This window comes from Astyanax mexicanus, chromosome 16 (assembly GCF_023375975.1).
Source record: "Astyanax mexicanus isolate ESR-SI-001 chromosome 16, AstMex3_surface, whole genome shotgun sequence".
NCBI lineage: Eukaryota > Metazoa > Chordata > Actinopteri > Characiformes > Acestrorhamphidae > Astyanax > Astyanax mexicanus.
Genome location: NC_064423.1, coordinates 17,281,285 through 17,301,982, shown reverse-complemented (window position 1 = coordinate 17,301,982; position 20,698 = coordinate 17,281,285). Strand labels below are relative to the sequence as shown.

Here is a 20,698-nt window from a genome sequence, read left to right as displayed (position 1 = left end):
AGGGTCCTTAAAAGTATGTTCAGAAGAGTTGGTATTCACGATCTTTTTTGGAAAAATTAAGACAGTGTGCTCTGGACCAAAGATGGAAAGGACTATCCAGACAGTTATCAGCAACAAGTCTAACAGCTAAGGTTTCACATGATATGAGGATGTGTCAGTACATGCAGAAAAGTACATTGAAATCTAAAACCACATGTTGCTCAAATTACAGGGACATGACAGTGGAAGAAGACAGCACAGGGTCTTGACTAGCTTGTCCCCAATAGAGAATGTGTGGACAACTTTTAAATAAAAGAAGCCCGTGTACTGGTGCACATCTTAAGCTGGCGTTGGCACGAGGAATGGGACAAGATAACACCCGAAACACTTATTTGCTTGGTATACTCAGTGTTAAATGCCTCACTTTTTTAAAAATGTGTTGCAGGTCTGAAATACAGGATTTATTAATAAAAATAAGATTTCAGCAAAAAACTTTGAGTTTACTTTAGGTTCATACTGTCTGCAATTAAACAAGACAAGGACAAAGACAATGGAAATGAAAGAAGCACTGCACATAGTTAAATTTCCTATTTTCCATAATGTCCCAACTTTCTTAATTTGGGGTTGTATATTTGAGAGAATAATCTGAAGTATAAAGCTATAAATATTAAAAATACAAATACTGAATATGCAGCTTCAACAGTATTTGCAGGATAGTTGCAGAAGTTTAGCTATGAGTACTCCCAGCTGGCATTTCAACATTAAATCAACGTTGATGTTATGGTTGAATCAACGTTGGATTTGGTGTTTTTATAAAAAAGTGAATCAAAGTTGATATGGCAGTTGATTACTGCAGATGGAATAAAGCCACTTTTTCATCCCTCCATCCATCCAACCGTTTTTTAATTGTATGCTGATGAAACGTAAAATGCTAATTCAAAAAGCAGAAGGTTAAAGACATTATATTGATTCAACATTAAACCATTTAAAAACAGACATTACTTCAACCATATGTCAGCATTGAAGATTGGTTGTGTGCCAGCTGAGCTCCTAACTTGTTTGTTGTTATTGTCTATAATAGTATTATTTTGTCCAAATATATTCTTAAATTTTTGGAACAAAAAATATATAAATAATTTAAACGACAACTAATCACCAAAATAGTCTTTGGCAGCAAATACAGCCCATTCAATGCCATGTTCGATTCTACTGAAGAAAACATTATGCGCTCTATCGGAAGGGTTCACTTCTTTGTTTTTAGCGACATCGTGTGGTCGAGCCGCAGAATGCACGCGTGTAATCGTGTAGTGCTGGGAATAAACCTAATGATAGAGACACTTGGGGGGTGGGTTAGCAAGCTCCACTTAAAGACAACTCTGTATTTGCAGATGTTTGAAGATATTGTTTTAGATACTGATGGATACAGAGAAAAATACAGAGATAGAGAGAAAGGGAGCATTTACCTTAATAAATAGCAATAGTAAATAAACAGACCTTCAAGCTTCACAGAAAACTCGTTTAAATTGATGATAATAATATGGCTAGTAAATATAAGTCTGATATCGTAATATTAGTTTAACAGCATAATTATGTCAATATTACTGTCACTGCAGTTAATCTAATATTATCTAATATAACTATAATGAAGCCTTTCAGCCTGAAACGAACTGCTCAGCTCTTTTATTTATGAATCACGACGCCCCATAAATAACAGGCCATTCTCCCAACAATGCGGGGACACCTAACATCTGTGTGGCCAACAGGGCGGAAATAAACAGGCTCCATTACAGCGGCGGGTCAGTAAAGCCGGGCAGCGGTAGCCGGCGGCCGAGCCGAGCGGACCGACACCGACCGCGGCCGGTTTGCGGATGTGAGCGGGCGGGTGGGGCCTGCTGGATGTGTTTCCCACCCGTGTTCCGACAGGTCCCGCCCCCCTGCGCTGATTGGCCCGCAGCTCATAATAACAAGTGCTTCTGAAACCAGCCAATCACGTGTCAGAACGCGGGGTAGCTTACCAGCCCATTAGCCAACCCCGACTTGTGCTGAGGGTGTCCTGAAATTACAGTGTTATGTGACATTTAAGTATGATATTTTAGTTAAATTTAGATATTTTAAATGAGTTAGTTAAATTTACAGAACGCAAGTAATTAAACGTTGAAAATGTATTTTTTTTTAAGTAAGAAAGGTAAGAACGCTTAAAATATAAATATATCAGCACAGTTATGAGTTGTATATATTAAATGGCCAAATGAACCCCTTTTCAACAAATAACTATGTATCAAACATTTCTTATTTTTGGGAGAAATCAGTGATTTTCTTTACTATTGTACTATGTCTTTATAAATTAATAAATATGATACTAATAAAAATATAAAACAAACCAAGTTGTAGTTTTTTCATGTATTTCCAAAAATAAACTGAAATGTTACTATATTTATATGTTTTTTTATTATTATTATTATTATTCAGTTGAATGATTATCCCGGCCTACTTAAAATAACTGTTTTCTTGCTTCCTACCTGGCTTTAAATGTTTAAATGTTACCACTAGATGTCACTTGTTTTCCATAAGATGCTTTTAGAACCCATAAGAACACCATCACTGTCTCTTGGGAACAGCTCACCTGTTACTTTGTAACATCAGCCAAAACACATAATAACGGCAATTTAATACTTTTACAAAATAATTAGGAACAAACAGAAAGCTCTAAAATCAGCAGTGGTAGAGTCCAGTTGAAGTATAGCTTGTGCTGTGAAACTGTAGTGTTCATTTAATTCAATTCTAATAAATTTCCATTAAATCTTTCTAATGATAAAATGTATAACAGATTCAAAATCATGCCTGTTGCTCTTGCTTCTTCTGAATGAGTTGATTGCATTTTCTCACAAAATCACTCCTAGTGTGATGTTGGTCAGCACATGCGCCTGTTAGCTTATGTATCAGAGCTGAATGGCTGCACTTTTATTTGATTGTGATGTCTGCTGCCTGGCCAAGCTGCATCAGCGGCAGTTTGAAAAAGTGGCGGTGGATAAGGTTTAATTCATGGATAAGGTACTTCATATGGGTTAAGATTAAAAAATATTTATTAGCAAAAATGAAAGGAAATGTATTATTTTTGTATTTATTTATAACTATTTATTTATGTATTTCTTTTTTTTATTGTTTTATTTTCAACAAACCAACAAATCCATCCTAAATCTTAGCGCAGGACGCGTCACACTCGCCAGGGAGCCAATCGCGGTGCCGGGGGGTTCGGGGCTTGTCTGAATACGGGTGGGTAAAAAAACAGCGTATGGCGCGGGTGGGGCCTGTGTGTGCGCCGTAGAGACGGTAATGTGAGCGGAGACGCGCAGGCAGCAGCCCGTTCACTGAAGCGTTATAGATGACCCTGCGAGGACCCGCTGCTGTGTTTTTTTGTTCGAGCTCGGCCTGTAAATGCCGTTGTTGTGCGGGAAGATCCGGCGCCGCCGTGACGGTCGTGCGATGCTGAGCGAGCGGCCGGAGCGGCTCGTGCTGTGATTCGTCGTGGCGGAGGAGGGCAGTGCGGGTTAAAACACCACGAGCGAGAGGATTATTACGGCTTCCATTATGGTGCACTAGCCGAGCCTGATGCCTGGAGACTGAGGGGCGATGTGAAACGCATTGATCTCGCTCGCTCGCTCCCGTTCGGTGCACCGAGGACGAAGAATGAACGACGCGCGAGATATGTCTCCCGATTTCGTCTTGATGCGCCTGGTCTCCGCGGCCGAGGACGACCGCCGCCTGGACGACGAGAGCGGCACCGTGTCGTCGGGCGGCGGGACGCTCTTGGCTCACGGCGGCGTGAAGAGCAAAGTGGAGCGCGCGCGGGGGGCGCCCACGGCGGCGGCGGCAGCGGCGAACAACAAAGCGCCGCGGCACGGCGGCCCCGAGGCACCTGACGTCCAGGCGACGACGGGGCCCGCGGCGCCTCCCCCGCTTCACGCCGCCGAGGCCGCGCGGAGAGGTGCGATGGCGGGGCCTCAGCTGCTGGTGTTCCGAAACCTGCCGCGGGAGTCCGAGAGCTGCGACGACGCTGAGGGACAGGCGGGCACCGGCCTGAACGACGAGCTGGAAGGCGGCGCCGTGGACGCGCGACAACACCCGCCGTGGGCGCTCCAGCTCCATCCGCGGCTCAGACTGGACGGACCGGGGTCCGAGCTGTGCCACCAGCACGCCGTGGTCACGGACCGAGCGAACTGGCCATTGGCGGCGGCAACACCGGACGCCGGTACCCCTCTCGGGCCGGTTCTGGAGCTGGCGAGAACATTCGGGCAGCTGGGGGTCGCCGGCGTCCCTGAATTTCTGCTCAAGGAGGGCGAGCTGCCGCGCTGCTCCTGTCAAAGCGCCCTGGGACAGGTGGCGGTGGCAGCAGCGGCTGGGGTCCGGCAGGGAGAGGACCCAACAGAGACCAGTGATGCCCTGCTGGTGCTGGAGGGCCTCGAGTCTGACGAGGTGAACGGCCTAGGCCAGAAGAGCCAGCCCGGGCAGCAGGACAGGGATGGCAGTTGTGGACAAATCAAGGGGGACCTGGCAGGTGATGTGGCAGGTGCCGTGGCTGGTGCCTTTGCCCTAAAATGCTTGCCCACCATGCTGTCAGCGCAGGCCGTCGGGGTCAACGGAGCACTTTGCTCCACGGCCTGCCACGACCCGCAGCTGTGTTGTTTGCTGAGAGGCTCTCTGGCCCCTAGAGTTCAGACCAGTCCTGCTGCTGACAGGCTCTCGCCGGACGTCCCAGTGACAGAATCACCAGAATCGCTCCGGGACACTCCAGCTTCAAGTCCTAAGAGGACTGCTGGGGCACTTTCTCCTCCTGGTGCCAGCAGGGGAGGTTTTAAGACGCTGAAGGTTCCGGGCAAGTCAAGAAAAGGGTCTCTCAAAATTCGCTTGAGCAAACTTTTCAGAACTAAAAGCTGTAGTGGCTCCAATAACCTGCTGGATAAGAGACCTTCAGTTACATTCTCCATATCCTCAGCTGGAAGTTTGGTGGACATGTCAGGGGTGAACAGTGTGGAGCAAGACACAGCCAGGTGAGACAGATTTGTGCTCTCATGGATGAGTTCACTCATGAAAGTTTACAATGTTGTGTTCATGGTTTAGTTATTCCTAGTCTTTAGATTCACATGTAGTCATTCACATTTATCCAGGATCTTCTGAAGTGTAGAAACTGAAATCATGAATAATAATCAGGTTAATTTGTTAATCTCGTTATATACTGTTCCATTGTGTGTGCTGCTACAGAGGTAATGAATAAAATGCCTCACACATTAATGTTGTGGAGTATAGAATAGGTCATATGTGCTTACATCATATTTGTGTTGCAGTAATTCTTCACACCATCTGTTTTCCTCCAGCCAACCTGGACTAACAAGGGCCCAAAGTGCCTTCTCTGCTGCTGCTTTCACTCCTGTCTTCACTGGTAAGAAACACATGCTGAAAGGAGCCTGGGTTGAGACTTAATGTTGAATATGTTAAAGAAATATTCTGATAAAAATAACTGTTTTGTTAAGTCAGGAGCTTGTAAATTAACATGCAGCAAAAAAATGTACATGAAAAGATTAATAACCAATATTTCTTGTCCAATATCGATTCATGATCTTTAAGTTTCTGCCAGTGCTAAAAACTATAATATTGGAGACAACTCTACAACTTAACTATTCATTAGTGTCCTACAAATTGTGGCATTGTAGCATTCTAACTTGTTTCTACTGCTTTTCTTAAGTTTGAAAGTTTTTTTGGTATGGGTCTTCTCTATTGCCCATACCGATAAAATCATTAAGTGTCAGTATGGGTCTCAGTACCCGTACAGTATTAGTACCGGTACAACACTTAAGATGCATAAAATAACCTGGTCTAAATGCAGCTAAGAGTCAGGATTACATCGAGATAAGGCCAAGCCAAACACTACTAATAAAGATACAACTGTAAACACACTAAAGACACATTTAAAACAGATACAAATTCAAATGCTCAAACACATTCAGGAGGTTGTCTCAGACGCATTTGAGCCCTATGTTATAGAAATGTAAATGCATCTGTTTTTTGTAAGACACATTCAACAACTAAAACTCAAAAAACAGTAATAATTGATGTGCAGTAAAAAAAAACTTAAGTGTAATGAACAGTGAGCATATTGCATCCCACACAGCAGTCAGATTTCAGTCAGTCTCTTCAGAGACACATTTGGCTACTGACTGTAAATGCATGTGACTTAAATCTTACAGGATATAGTCCAGACTTGATGTGACCAGGTGTAAACAGTGCCTAAATGTAAACCTATCCCGTAATAAATATTTGACTAAAAGAACACACACTTGCACTGTTGTCAGTTGAGTGTTTCTTTGTTGTGGGTTAAACTGTATTTGTTTTATTGAAAATAAGTAAACATCAAGTCATTTTTCTGAGAAAAGTATTGAATCAGTATTGATATTGGACGGTTCTTAAGATTTTAAAATCAGAGCAAGTGTATTAGTTGGGGGCTCAACAATAGCTTGTCGCTTGAGCTTTTAGTTAGTATACTATAAAGCTATAAAGTTTGTACAAAATCTTTGCTCTTTATGTTTTGCTTTGACCGAATTCTGAAGTTTATTAAATATTACCCACTTAGTAACTTGCATCCATGTATTCAAAGTGCAGGAAAGTGGATGTGATGATGATGAAATGTTTAAATTCAAGTTTTTCATCACTCAATGTTGTCAGTCAGCCAAGACATGTCTGTTGTTCTGAAGCTTAAATTCTGTCTTTACTTTTGTATAGATAACATATGTCATACAGGGTCAATAGCTACTCAAACAAGTATGTGTGACATTTGACAAAAAAAATATATCAGTAACAACAGATGCAGTCGAATATAAGACATATTTAATAATGTCTTTTGTGCTTCTTGTGTATCTACAATGCTAGATGCTAGCCTTACATACTAAAAAACAATGTACTTGAATGATCAACACTTTCATCTTGGGAGATACACTCAAAAAAATCTAAATTAAGTTCACCAAATTGCTCAAAAATTCAGTCCTTATATTTAGCTGTGTGGAGAAGTTTAGACTTAAAACACTCTGCTGTGTTCTGAACTACATTATTTAGTCTGTATACAACATGAATGGAAATCTGGATGTAATTTAAGTGGGTAAAGTGGCTTTTTGAAAGGGTTTTTTTTTTTTAGATAAGCTTGTTGTTAGCAATATTAACCTAGCATCTTGTGTTGTAAACTACAGAAACTTGTCATGGTTAAATAAATGTTTCTGGGGTAAGTGATACATCATTTAATTCTAAATCCTTTAGGAATTAAAGACTTGTGAAGAAGTTGGGTTAATTGGCCGTTGAGTTTGCTTAAATGCTAATCGGAAACTGAAAGATTCTGTTAGCAATTAGCTGCAAAATTACTACCAAGATAAGCACTGAGTGCTGAGACTGCATTTGTGGTAAAGAGAAATGGATGTAGATTTTGTCAGGGCTGTTTTAAACTATGTCTGTCATAATATTTACATTATTGGATCACTTTTCAGTATATGGACATAATCTTAATAATTTCGCTGACCTCAGTATTACTATGTTTTTCTAAGCAAGAACACTCCATAAATGTGAATGTTGACTTTGTCAAAAACACTGTTTGCATTTAATCTATGTTTAGTTTATTTAGGATTTTCAGAAATGATTATATTTCAATTTCAATGTCAGGCGGTTTGTATACTTAGAAAGTTTTTGCCCTTTAAAAGAGGGTAATTGCTATGATATTATCATTATAGTAGTGAAATAATTAGTTCTGGAACAGTGTATCGTCTGAACAAACATAGTTGAACAAACATCACGACTGGCCTACTCTAAGCTAATAATTACAGTAAATGATCATGGTTATCATATATTAATCTTTTTTTCTTCTTTCATCCTTCTTGTTTGTTGGCTGATTAAAGGAGAGACTGTGTCGCTGGTGGATGTGGACATCTCTCAGAGAGGGAGAAACTCTCCCCACCCCCCAACACCCCCGCCCCCTCCACGCAGGAGCCTCAGCCTGCTAGGTACAGACACACACCCCAACAATTATTCATTTGATCTCTTTCAGTTTCTGTCGTCTCAGAGACCCCTCTTTTTCTCTTGCTCTATCTGTCTTCCTTTTTTTTGCTTATCTTACAGCTTTATCTTTTCCTACCATTTGCCATCTTTGTTGACATTCTCAGAATGTCTCGCTTGGCAAGATCTCTCCATCTCACCACATTTTTCTCCCACGTACCGTCGCCTTCATGCCACTTTTGTTCATCAGTCTGTCTGTCTGAGCTCTGTCTGCAGCGTTCAGAAGAAACAAATCAGAGTATCAGGATCAAAGAAATTGTATGGTTCCTACTCCAAATATAGTTTCTTCTTACTAAAACTGTTCTGAGATAAGGAGAGATCAAGCTACTGTTAGTGGTATCAGCAGTACAGCATGCACTGTGTTGTTTTTGTTGGGAGCTTTTCTGTTGGTCTGATCATCATGTAATTTGTACTTAATGTGCAACTGTGAATACTGCTAGATTCACATCATGTCAAAATCTGAAAAGTAACGTAGGTACAACAATAAAACAACCATAAAACACAATAGACGCAATAATGGCCAGATTCAGATTATGTCAAAAACTGAAATTGAAAAATTGAAAAAGATCAGGTCAGACTTAATTAAGGACTAAAGGAAGACAGGATTAAAGAATGTGTACTGTTCTTACTACAAAATTAGTTGTCTTTTACTCAAATGTTCTGAAGTAAGGACCGATTGATTTACTGTTTATGAATTATGTACTATTGTAAATTTGGTACTCATCACAGTATATATGTGGGGTATGACATGTGCAATGAAAAATTGGTTTAGAAAAAAACAGTCACGTTCTGCTGTAGAAATTGTTGAGTTGATTTACAGCCGTCACAGTTTGTTGTTTGGTCTGATGCACTAATATGATGATGCCTTTAAGTGACTCTTACGGGCCAACATGGCATTAAACATGAAGTAATCGTATGAGAACATCGGCACACTGGGGGACCATAACATGTCGTTGCTGTCACACAAAAAACTGGCATCTCTAAAAAGACTGCTTTACAAATTAATAAAAACTAAATGCTGGCTTTCAGTGGTAGTTTGAATAAAAAGATTTGTTTCCAAATAATTTTGGAGCATTTCTAATCGTTTGTTTATCATGAAATTAATAGACAATGTAAAGGTGAACTGCCAGATTCACATTATGTCAGAAAACTGAAAATCAGCAAAAATGGAGACCTTAGAGTTTTTGCATAACAGTGACAATATGTTGTTAATAATAGAATAGAAGAGTAATATGACATTTTCTGCATGTTATTTTGGAACATTTTGCTTCATACAACAGGACAATATCCGCTGTGCTTTTTTCTAGCAGAAGCAAGTTATATCTTCCTAATATAATTTATTTTACCACAATTTTCGAGACATAATGCATTTTTATGCCTAGTAGGATAATGGACTTCTGGAAACATCTAATATTTTCTTTGTATTTTTTAATATTACAATGCAATGCACAATAGCAATGCCAGTTGTTACAATATTAAGCAGCCCTAATCGGGATACATTCATTTGCACTGAGCTTGTGCATGTTGTGTAAAACTGTACATTGTACAGCGTAGAAAGCTCTTTCAACATTCCAAAATAGAGACTAACTAGAGAACTGAAAAACTGTAGTGACAGATGTACTGTTATTTTAAAAGTTTTTTATGTAATTATGTACCGAGTGATGTATATTGTAGAGATGTACGTAAGTAGTATAAATTATTCAGAACAGATATATATCATATTGGACTAATAACAACATACAGATAAAAAATAATACAGATATAAATATATATACAGTTTGCTATTGTTGTTTATTTGCCCGTCAAATGTCCCTCTGAACTTTTTCAGTACCATCCCTATCCCACAACAATGCTGCTGATAGGTCTTAGGAGGTCAAGCAGAGTGACACTATTTGGAAAATGTCCTTACTCAGTGCGTTAGCCCATCAACTCGGATTTCTTCGTGGTCCCTGGGATTGAAAGAGGAATAATCTCTGTGCTGATGGTATCCTAGAGTTGATTGAACTGCATTACAACATGGTCTTTATGGCCAGCTAGGGAAAGGATTAGATGTGTGTCACTACTGGATGTTTTCTGTTTTCATTTGAGGAACATTTTCTCAGTTTTCAGTCTTCTAAGATGAGCTGTTACATACAAAAGAAATGCATCTTGTTGTGCCATTATAGATTTAAACAGGTGCAGAATTTGTGTTTTGGCGCGTTGTTTGCCATCTCATAAATCCATGTTCCATCACAGCTTGAAGTGTTTGAATGTACACACTGGCATGTGTTCTCACTTTTGTGGACGTATCCCTGTGTATGGTTTATTTTGCAAATTGCATCATGCTGCAGAAGTCTGTGATTTGTGGCCTGTCAGTCTTACAACATGTGCTGTAAGAGGATAAGATGACAGACTGTGGATGACTTGTTGTGTCATCTAATTGAAGGGACTTGCCTAGTTGTTTTGTGGTTTGGAGATTTTGAGCAAAATATGTTACATCCACATCACTAACTTTGCTTGTAATGTGAAGATCTGCACAAAATACTGTTTTTCAGAAATTCCACTCCAATATTTGTTGAAAAAATGTAACTTTCATGTAGTATTTGCTTTGTAGTATTGTAGTATTGGCCATTCTTAGACTTACCCTGTTTTTGTATTATGGCCGTATTTATCAGATATCAGATACTTGCTCTAAACCACAAAGTACAATTGAAGACAGTGATATTTAAATAGATCTGCAAACCTACTCTATGAGCCTTGTACAGGGTCATGAGTAAGGTTCGGTTGCTTTTTGCAGCACGTCACTGACTTCAGCGTAACGGCATCCTCCTAGTCTCTGAAACTTTGCCACTCTGTTCCAGACGATATAGGTGGGCCGCAGCCCGGGCCTTTCCTAGTGAATGTCATGGGGGCATCCCTGCAGTCTCTCCCCCTGCCTCTTCCTCCACCTCCCCCCCTCCATGCCACCATCCAGCACAGTCTCAGCCTCAATGGTAAGGGTGCGGTGGCGGTAACGTGTTTTGTGTTGGTGTTTTATTTAGGAGCATTTCTGCTTCTAAAGGCAGACACCAGCCCGCTCTCCCCCACAGTCCCACTCTCAAACCAACTGTCACGTGTTCTTCCCTTGGAAACACATTCACTCCGCGAAACACCAAATATAAATGCCATGATGCTTGCAGAAATTCACATGTTCACTTTGAATTGAAGTTTTGTGTTCAATTGGACGACTCAATGAACTAGAGATGCACTGAAAAGATGTTTTGGTCTGAAATAAAATTACATTTTACTACTATTTCAAAATTACTAATTACTAATAAGTATTTATAAAATTTAAAATTGGGACTACATTAGCATTACAGATATTTTATGTATTTTTTCTATAGGGTTACAAGCAAAATCAAATTAAAGACTAGACTTATTAATGTAAAAAATCTGTGTAATTTGAAATTCCTCCTCCTTCAGAATAAAATAAATGTGCCACCAAATATTGGTGTGAAACCTCAGTCAAATATGTTCAGTAATCTGTTGCTTCCAGAAAACTTCAAAAACATCACGCCTTCTGCTGTTTGATTTTGTAGTGTTGCCAATGATTAGTGATTACTTTGATTAATCACTAATCACTGATTACAATGATTACTTTGATTTTGTAGTGTTGCCAATGATTAGTGATGCCAACCTTCCCCCATTTTCAGTTTCTCTTACATTTAAACTAATTTAGTTTTGGAAAATAATTTTAACTTGCTGATATAGATAGACACCTAAAGTTTTCCATATCTAAATCATAATGGCCACCCATGGGTTACTTTTTTAACTTTGTGGTACAATGGCAGTGTGTGTGTGAGGGAGTCTAAAATGTCAAAATTTTTAATAGTCTATATCGCTAAATCATCTTCTATCATAAAACGATTTTCACTTTTACCACTTAACAGTTATGTAAATAAAACATTGATGAATACATTATTAAAATAAAATGATAAAATAAAATAGATGCAAGTACATGTTGTTGAAAAGGCAAAACTCATTTAAATCTGTGCGTATCCGCACAGAGAATTTGTTGCTACTAAAAAACAAAAGCTGATTTGAAATCAATGACAAAAATCCCAGAGTTTGAGTCATTTTGACATCAGCAGCAGAGGACATATCCAGGGAAAAAGTGCATATGTTAACCCTAATAAACCGCAGTTGTTTCTTTCAGTAAGTGTTATCCAGATCTTCATTAAGGTCACACTGACTTGTCACTGTGCTTTAGGGCACAGTGTGCCTTACAGTAAACTGTCAAAACAAATAAAACCTTGCTGTGTCGCTTTAAAGCTAAACTTAAAATAGGAAACTTGGATACCAAACTTGGGTTATCTGATCATGTAAATTAGAATTTTCTCTAGGTAATTCCTAGTTCTGTTTATGCATAATATGGCAATATGAATATTTATGGTAACTAATAAGGTTTTATGATAATCTTTTTTATCAGCGACATTAAGTTTTGACCCACTGGTTTATAAAGATTACACACTATACCATACATCATTATTAAGTCCATGAGAACCAGAGAAAACCAAAAGAGGGCAAAGCCAGTCTGCTGACTTAGTTTGTATATTCACTAAACAAGTGTTGCATATGCTCCATGTTGTTTTGCTTCATGAAGCAAACAGATTGGGCCAGTGATCAATATGGCCTGTGCCCTGTACTAGAAGGTCAAGCTGAGAAAACATCTTGCCAACAACCAGCAGCAGTCACAGAAGGCAAAATGGGTGGGGGTATAACATTGGGCCAACAAAACAAACACCACTTAAAATGACCATCATCTACAGACTGTGCAAAGAAACGAATGCTGCAGCAACACAGTCAATAGGCTCTGTTTCATTCTTTCAGTGAGAAGTTAGAACTCATAAAATCTCCTAATGGGATTGCACAGTTCTTAAATTAAAATTACATTGTCAATAAATTCGCTCACCAATATGCCATTCAATTCTGGGTATTAGGATAATACCCTCAAGAGGGAGCTATTAAAGTTTTTATCATGTTTGTGTTCAGTAAAAAAAGCAGCAAGATTTCATAAGCGCATACTTATGTGTAGCTACAAATTACTGTATAAGTAGTAAGTATGTAGAAAAATGTATGTAGAAAGGTGTGCTATTTTGCATAGAAACATGTAAAAAAAAAAAGGTGTGTGTAAGGTAAATGGTATTGTTTGGCTGGGGCTAGGTTGAACAGATTGGCAGTAAGCTAAAAGGCTAACATTCAGTAACGGTCACATAGGCTTTACTGAAGGATTTACACTAAAAATTTAACAAAGAATCCTTGTCTGTTTGCTCACACCATAAATAACTGAGAAAAAAAAAAAATATATACAAAGCACTAAAATTCTTATTATTGTAGCAGTGGTATTTACAGCAGTTTAATTATACATAATTTCTGCAGTAATGATCTAAATAGTAAAAAATTAGGACTGGGCGAAATTGTACAAAAAAGTTTTTTGATATTCTTTAAACATATGAGTGATTCCTAATTACAACAACATTTTTTTGGTAAACAGACAGCACTATTTAAAATGATGCCCAAGCTATTGTGATCGTTAGAATTAATAAAAAAAAAAAGCTTAGGCTGCCAGATAAGAAGGCATTGGCTTAACTGTGCAAAGTTTAAATGACTGGATAAAAGCAGTGTTAAAGTTCTGTAAAGTGTTTTGTAATTTTCAAATGACTTTGCATAGTATGGTATTTTGTGTCCTTTAAAAAAAGCTCAAAAACAAATGATTATTAAATGAATCATCAAAATAATCAGTAAATACTTTATTAATCATTGTTGACTACTGGCTTCTCCATTGCTGCACTCGATGTTAAAAGAGGAACAGAAGCAGGGATGTAACCATTTGCCTCGGTGCAAAAAGCCGCCTATAATGAGCCCGCCTATATTTTTAATTAAATGTGTTTATTATTTTTGCTATGCATCAACAAAGACACTGTTCTAATGTGGGTTAACAATTAAAGTAATGTATTTTATATTCTATTTTGTGGCTACACATGAGTGTTATATTGCGTAATATTTGATATGAGATATCCAGTATATAAAAAAGGGGTGTGGAGCTCCAGACTGCAGTTATTAATATTTAGGCAAATACAGTAGATTAAAATGAAAGACATGCAAGACCACCCTTCTCTTGTAGGTCTATCAGGGTTTGGCCTTTTTGCTCTTTTAAACATGCATCTAAACATCACAAACAAGAAAATGTGTGTAAGGAACTCTTCCAGGGAATAGGGTGGTGACCCAACAACAGTGGAGCAAATTGTGAGCTACCACAGAGAACTGCAAGCAGGCCCTCTATCATTCAACAGGCCGACAGGCTGACCTGCATTCAACAGCTAGCAACCTCTCAGTAGTTAGCAGCTTGTATCAGGAACCACAGACGTACTGACACAGTCGCCACATGAGCCAAAAATCACAGAAAACCTGGCTACTTGCAGGGAGGGCATATTGAAATCTCAGCTTGATCTTGGATGCTGAAGTATCAGATAGGCTGAGCCAGGGCTGCAGGAAGGCAGTTTATGTTGGAGGTGCTTAAATAAAACAAAATATAGCCCTCTATGGATTACTTATTGTTTCATGAAACATGATTAGTAGTGATACACCATTTAGGAACTATGTGTTGCTGATCTGAAGTATTTTTTATGTTCACTGCTGATGATAATATTTATGTTGATTATATACAAATAAATAAAATGTAGATTTTGAGACATGATTAGCACTGAAGAGAATTATAGCATTTCTTTCTGTAGGGATATAAATTCAGCAAAATGCATTTAGTTCAGTGTACAGTCTGCTCCTGTACAAATAAATAAAATGAATACAATAAATAAAATATTGGTTTAAAATATTGGTAAATCTGAGCATTTTTTCATTGTATTTTAGAAATTCTTCCTAGTTGTTAGTATAATTTTACTGAATTTACTGCAGTGCTGGATTTGAAACTAATTTTTAAAATTCTTTTTTATTATTATTTTTGTTTGACATAAATGAAAATTTCATTTACTAATAAAATTAAATTTAAATGTCCTAAGTGTCACTCTATTATATTTTTCAACCCATACCTTGAAAGTTAACCTTAATTTGACACCACATTGCAGTATTAACTAAAAGAAATTCCTTTTTTAATTTGCCCCACTAAGTCAAAAAATTCTGCTAATTCTGCAATTTAAAGAGGTTAGATTTTATTTATCACATCAGCACTTCAGTCTTAAACATTTTAATGGCTTAATCTTATCTGCATGTAAAAAACAGATAATTACTTCCTACTGATGCTTCTTAGAAAACTACTGTATGTTCATCTGATTCTTATACTCTGCTCATAAATTTTGTTGCAGTAATACTATATATACTTGCTCTCTTTTGATACCAGTAAAACAGAAATTAACAGATGAAGACCATACAGAAATCTGAAAATAAAACAGAGATTAAGCCTAGTTTTAGATCACACAGTATTTTGAATGGAGATATCCCATGGAAAGGAAAACTTAGTCTAGGATTAAGCTTAATCCCTAACCGGGAAACTGACCAATAAAGTAGGAACTTACAGTCGTAAGTAGGATTACAAGGTCATCTTTACCGTAGAAGTATAGTTGTAATATATACATATATTGTTGCCTTTTTATATTGTTAAATATTTTTGATTTGTGTTCACAGATGCTTTCTTTCGAGCACTTCCTCATTCTGCCCCATCACCAATGGAGACTCCTCCACCATCGCGAGTGGCTCCACCTCCAAATCTGTGTCCTCTGAGGGGAGTTGATTCCAGCAGCTTCACAGCAAGCCTGAGGGAACTAGAGAGGGTGAGAATGTAAACCTGCCTAGAAGTAAAAGGTCATACGAAGCTCCAGTGCTCAGACATAGTCACTGGACACTTCTGTCATTATTTCAAAAGGGTGCTTTACCAAAAGTACATCATTTTACTTATTAAATATAATTGGTTCCAGCTTAACAACCTACATCTAATCATCCCAGTTTACTTTAAGACAAACACAAATCCATCTACACAAACATTATATTTAAACCAGTGCTCCACAATTCTTGCTCTGACACCTGTTTACACCTGGAATTAACATGAATTTTTGATTATCGAATCATGTTTGAATAAAATGAATTGGATTTTGATTGGCTCACACAAACTACATTTAGAGGTGGTCAGAGATGGATCTTGTCCATATTTAATATGAGTTCAAATTAAATCTGTTTTCTGTGAACAGATTCCATTAGGTAAACAGAATCTGGCGAGAGTATATCAAGACAATATTTGTTTACTTCATAGCTTTGGAGCAAAATACAAACCTAACCAAAGTATCAAAATCTGAAGAGACACTACTGTGGTTCCATTAAAGTTTCTGGGATCATTTTGAGTTTTAGTTGTAAAAATTGCTTGTTTTTTTGGATAGGAAAAAACTAATGATACTGTTATTTTGTAAGATATGACATTGCTTTAGATTAGCTTTTATTTGTCCCTGAGACATACATTTTTAGGCCTATATATATTGTCATTTTAGCACCATTTGAATGCCACTGACAAAATAATAGTAGAATAGCAGAACAAAGCATTTATACTCTTTTAAAGACAACAAATTTGAAATTAATTGTAGTATGGGAAATAATACTTTTATTTTCAGTGTGCGTATAGAGTCACATTTATTGAAGCAATAGTCATTGCATGACTGGCTAAAATACTGTTTATTCTTGTATATGTGAACAAACATAAACACAATTTACATAATCAAATATTCTTGAGGTAATGTCCATTTATTGTATGATAAGTCCATAATGTAATTATAGTGACAGACCTGCATAAATTGTATGTAGAGTCGATTTGAAGACTGGGTCCATTTAAATAAAAAGCAGAGATGATCACAACAGAATATATTACATTACATTTAGGTAAACAATAATTTCTCTAAATGAAATGCTATCCAGCTGAACTAAAATCAAACATACTGTCCACATTTCTTGTCTGATTAGCTGTGGTTTAATCGCTGTTTATGCAATCAACTGAAAAATCTCACAGTGGAAACTTTTTTGCATGTGTCTTGTCTGTGTCTCTTTTTTCACAGTGTGGCTGGTACTGGGGGCCGATGAACTGGGAGGACGCTGAACTCAAGCTAAAAGGAAAGCCTGATGGCTCCTTTCTGGTGCGGGACAGTTCAGACCCCAGATACATACTCAGTCTCAGCTTTCGCTCACAGGGTGTCACACACCATACACGCATGGAGCACTACAGAGGTAAACACATACATACACATACTGAATCTAACATACACATAATGAATGATCTTCATCGAATTGTTCTCACACCAAAGAGTCTCATTACTTCACGCGCACAAACAAAGAGATTTAGCCTTTTGTTTCTTTCTCCAGGGACGTTCAGCTTATGGTGCCATCCAAAGTTTGAGGACCGCTGCCATTCTGTGGTGGAGTTCATTGAGCGTGCCATCATGCATTCTAAGAATGGAAAATTCCTTTACTTCCTTCGATCACGTGTACCTGGTAATACTCCTATAATATTCTATTTTCAATATATAGTAATAGGTTTATCAATTAGGCATACACTGGTACTATAGCAGTGAATTTTTAAATACGTATATTTAACAGAAATGGCGTTTATACAAGCCAAATTCACAGAATGCTGGGATGTTTAATTAAATACAGGTAAAAGGAAAAAACAGTCATTTTTAACTTTACTACAAAAACAATATAATTGTAAGAAATGTAATGTTAATCTTTAAATGTTTTGTGACAAGTTTATTCTATGTCTGAAAATTAATGCAAATGATCAGGTTAGGGCTATATATAAAAATAAATAAAGTTTATGTTAAACAGGTGAAAGGTGGTCATGTTATAGTCAGAAGCTGCAAAGAAATGCTATCTGAATGGGTTTATGTTAACCAATTTGCAAACAAATGCATCAGAAAATAAACCAATGTTCCAAAGATGATTAATGAGCAGTATGATTGGAGGATTTTACCCTCTATATGTTCTCTGTTCGTATGTGCTGATCAGAGGAGATGTAATTCTAGGTTAGCTGAAGGTGTGTCTCCTTGCCTGAAATATTAAGACATACAATGGCATTAATGTGCCTGTTACTGTCTGTAGCTATAGTAGCTATAACATGTCAACTCAGCATCACTACCACAGTGTTAGCACACCGGCTGTGGAAATATCACACTGCCTACCACCCTTGTTCAAATTCCCTGCTATGTAATTTATCCCAGGCTCAGATAAGTTTTTGTCTTTTACAGTGGTCATTTTGTAGAAGTTTGTAGGTACTCTGGGATGAAGGTCAATAAATTCCCTCATGGTAACATACTGCGGACCCATTCCTGCTTTAATTTCTACATTCACTGACTACATTTTTCAGTCAAAATTATTCAAAGTAAATATCTGAGCATTTTCCCAATAACAGCTTTCTTGATTAATTGTCTTTATTAAAACTGAAACCTGAAATCACTCGAGTGATTTATCACTGCAGTAGGAGAACTCTTTCTTCAGTACTCTGTCTGCCCCAGGGACTAATGTCTGGTCTCTGTCTTTTCAGGGCTCCCACCAACACCAGTGCAGCTGCTGTATCCAGTGTCTCGCTTCTGTAATGTCAAGTCGCTGCAGCACCTCTGCCGCTTCTGTATCCGACAGCTCGTCCGCATAGATCACATTCAGGAGCTCCCTCTCCCGAAGTACTGAGATATCTCTCACTTGTGGTTTCATACTGCTCTCTGGGGGTTGTGTTTCTTACACTGCACTGAAAAAATGTGTTTCTTCTCTTTCTGCCACAGACCCCTTATTGTCTACCTGAGAAAGTTTTACTACTACGACCCAGAGGAAGAGATGTACCTGTCAATCAAAGGCATGCGCCAGATAGCGGGCGTGGACCAAGAGCCAGAGTCTGAGACGTAGCCGGAAGAGCCATGTTCGCAGTAAGACAAAAAAGCTTAAAATTGCAAAAATCTGTGTCACCCATAACACCATGTGTTTTCATAAATCAGTTTTTCATTATTTTAGTTTACAGGACTGCTGAACACCAGAGATTAATGATTATTAACATGACAATGTGAAGAATTCAGTGTAATAAGTGTAATAAAATAACATGTGTTAGATGCCTTAAAATTGCTTAATAAGTGTTTATGAAGAGAGTAGACATACCAGTGGATGAGTAGAGCATGCTCCTAAGAAAGAGGAGTCAGCAGAGACCCACAGTCACGGCTGATCTTACATCAGCAATAAATGGAATGAGGGATGGTTCATCCCAGCAGAAAGAAGACACACAGAGACAGTCAGATTTTGTGAGGTGATTGGAAACATTATCTAAGGTAAAAGAGAATACAGACAGAGGATCTGGCCAGCATCACTGTAGCAAACCAGCTAAAAAGGGAGAGCCAAAATACAAATAAAAGTCTCAAGTTCAAATCCTAGAGCACTGGCCATGTTCTCTCTGGGTGGGTAGATGCACTCTCCTTTCTCACCAGTCCTAGTGTAATGATGGCCAACACATGTCTGTGGATCCAGTGTTTTTACCTGAGCAAATTGGCTGCTTAGTGATGCTGCATTGGTGGCAGTTGGCAATGTCTGATTTCACATGTATCAGAGGAGCACTGCAAGTGATAGGGAGAGAAAGGGAGTGAAAAGAACAAAATATCTATATAATATATACTCGAATTTGTGTGTTTCAGGTGTTCTGTGTATGGGTAGCAGATGGGATAGCGCATAGACAGTGCTGGTGCACAGCTCTGCCCTAACTCCCCATCAGTCTTCCAGCAGAAGCCAATGAACATCATCGGAACTGCCCCCTTCTTATTTTGGTCAAAAAGAAGACAGCAGGGGGCAGTGGAATCCTGGAGTGCCATCCATATGAAACTGGCGAACAATCCAGAGACTGATCTGGCAGACAGGACTGAAAACTAACCACATAGGACATTTAATGTGATCTGGAGTTATGGCATAAACCTCCATCTGTAGCTTTCTCATGGGGAAAAAAACAACAGAGTTTTTAACCTGGACGCATTTGTGAATCACTTTCCTTTATTTTGGATCTTCTTTCTCTCCCTGTTATCTTGCTGTCCCCTTTATTTCTCCATTACCTCAACTGTAACTTCCTCAGTCTGACAGCAGGCCACATGAACCGTCTTTTAAGTAAAAGAAAATGAAAATGAAAAAGGCTTTGGAATTCCACTTTACTCGCTGCAGGTGTGAACTACAGTACAAATTCTTCTGGAACAAAAGGGTGTATTCATTCATTTCTAATGCGATATTGTGAGGTTTATATTCAACACTGACATGTGTACATCAATTAATTCAAATTCCTGGGCCGTCTTACCTGTCACATGGTTTAATTAATCTATATTGTTTCAGGAATGAACACAGCACCTGGGATTAAGTACAAATGGTCTATGCTACTAAGCATTGTTGTGTGAATGCATGGTTTTTACTAAAGACAAATATTCTTTAAAGTTATTTAAAGAAAGGCTGCTCTAGATTATAATAATTGGTTGTAAGAGACTACAGATAAACACTAGTTTACTTCTAATCACAATGATTACACTGTCCTAAATTAACAAAGACTTTGCACATGAGTAGCCAATCAGAACTGACATCAGGGAAGATGCATCAGTTTAAGACAAAAAAT

At 38.2% G+C, this 20,698-nt stretch overlaps 1 protein-coding gene across 2 annotated transcripts; it reads left to right on the top strand.

Annotated features, from left to right (window-relative positions):
- Positions 1 to 3,269: 3,269 nt before the first annotated feature.
- socs7 (suppressor of cytokine signaling 7) lies at positions 3,270 to 20,229 on the top strand. 2 transcript variants are annotated; one of them, XM_022669671.2, is made up of 10 exons: positions 3,270 to 5,027; positions 5,352 to 5,416; positions 7,911 to 8,015; positions 10,908 to 11,039; positions 15,724 to 15,869; positions 17,136 to 17,304; positions 17,440 to 17,568; positions 18,617 to 18,752; positions 18,852 to 18,992; positions 19,746 to 20,229. In XM_022669671.2, the coding sequence occupies exons 1-9, from the start codon at positions 3,667 to 3,669 to the stop codon at positions 18,970 to 18,972; spliced, it is 2,364 nt and encodes a 787-aa protein (XP_022525392.1). In that variant the 5' UTR covers positions 3,270 to 3,666; the 3' UTR covers positions 18,973 to 18,992; positions 19,746 to 20,229. The 2 variants fall into 2 exon arrangements, with proteins under 2 accessions (XP_022525392.1, XP_015458799.2); XM_015603313.3 differs by lacking the exon at positions 10,908 to 11,039 and having other exon boundaries at positions 3,271 to 5,027.
- The last annotated feature ends 469 nt before the right edge of the window (positions 20,230 to 20,698 follow it).

Excerpts from the sequence above, each read along its gene's own strand:
- socs7 (XM_022669671.2), top strand. The coding sequence starts at position 3,667 with ATGAACGACGCGCGAGATATGTCTCCCGATTTCGTCTTGATGCGCCTG. Across the intron at positions 5,417-7,910 it reads TTTCACTCCTGTCTTCACTG|GAGAGACTGTGTCGCTGGTG; the intron begins GTAAGAAACACA and ends GGCTGATTAAAG. Across the intron at positions 18,753-18,851 it reads CAGGAGCTCCCTCTCCCGAA|ACCCCTTATTGTCTACCTGA; the intron begins GTACTGAGATAT and ends TTTCTGCCACAG.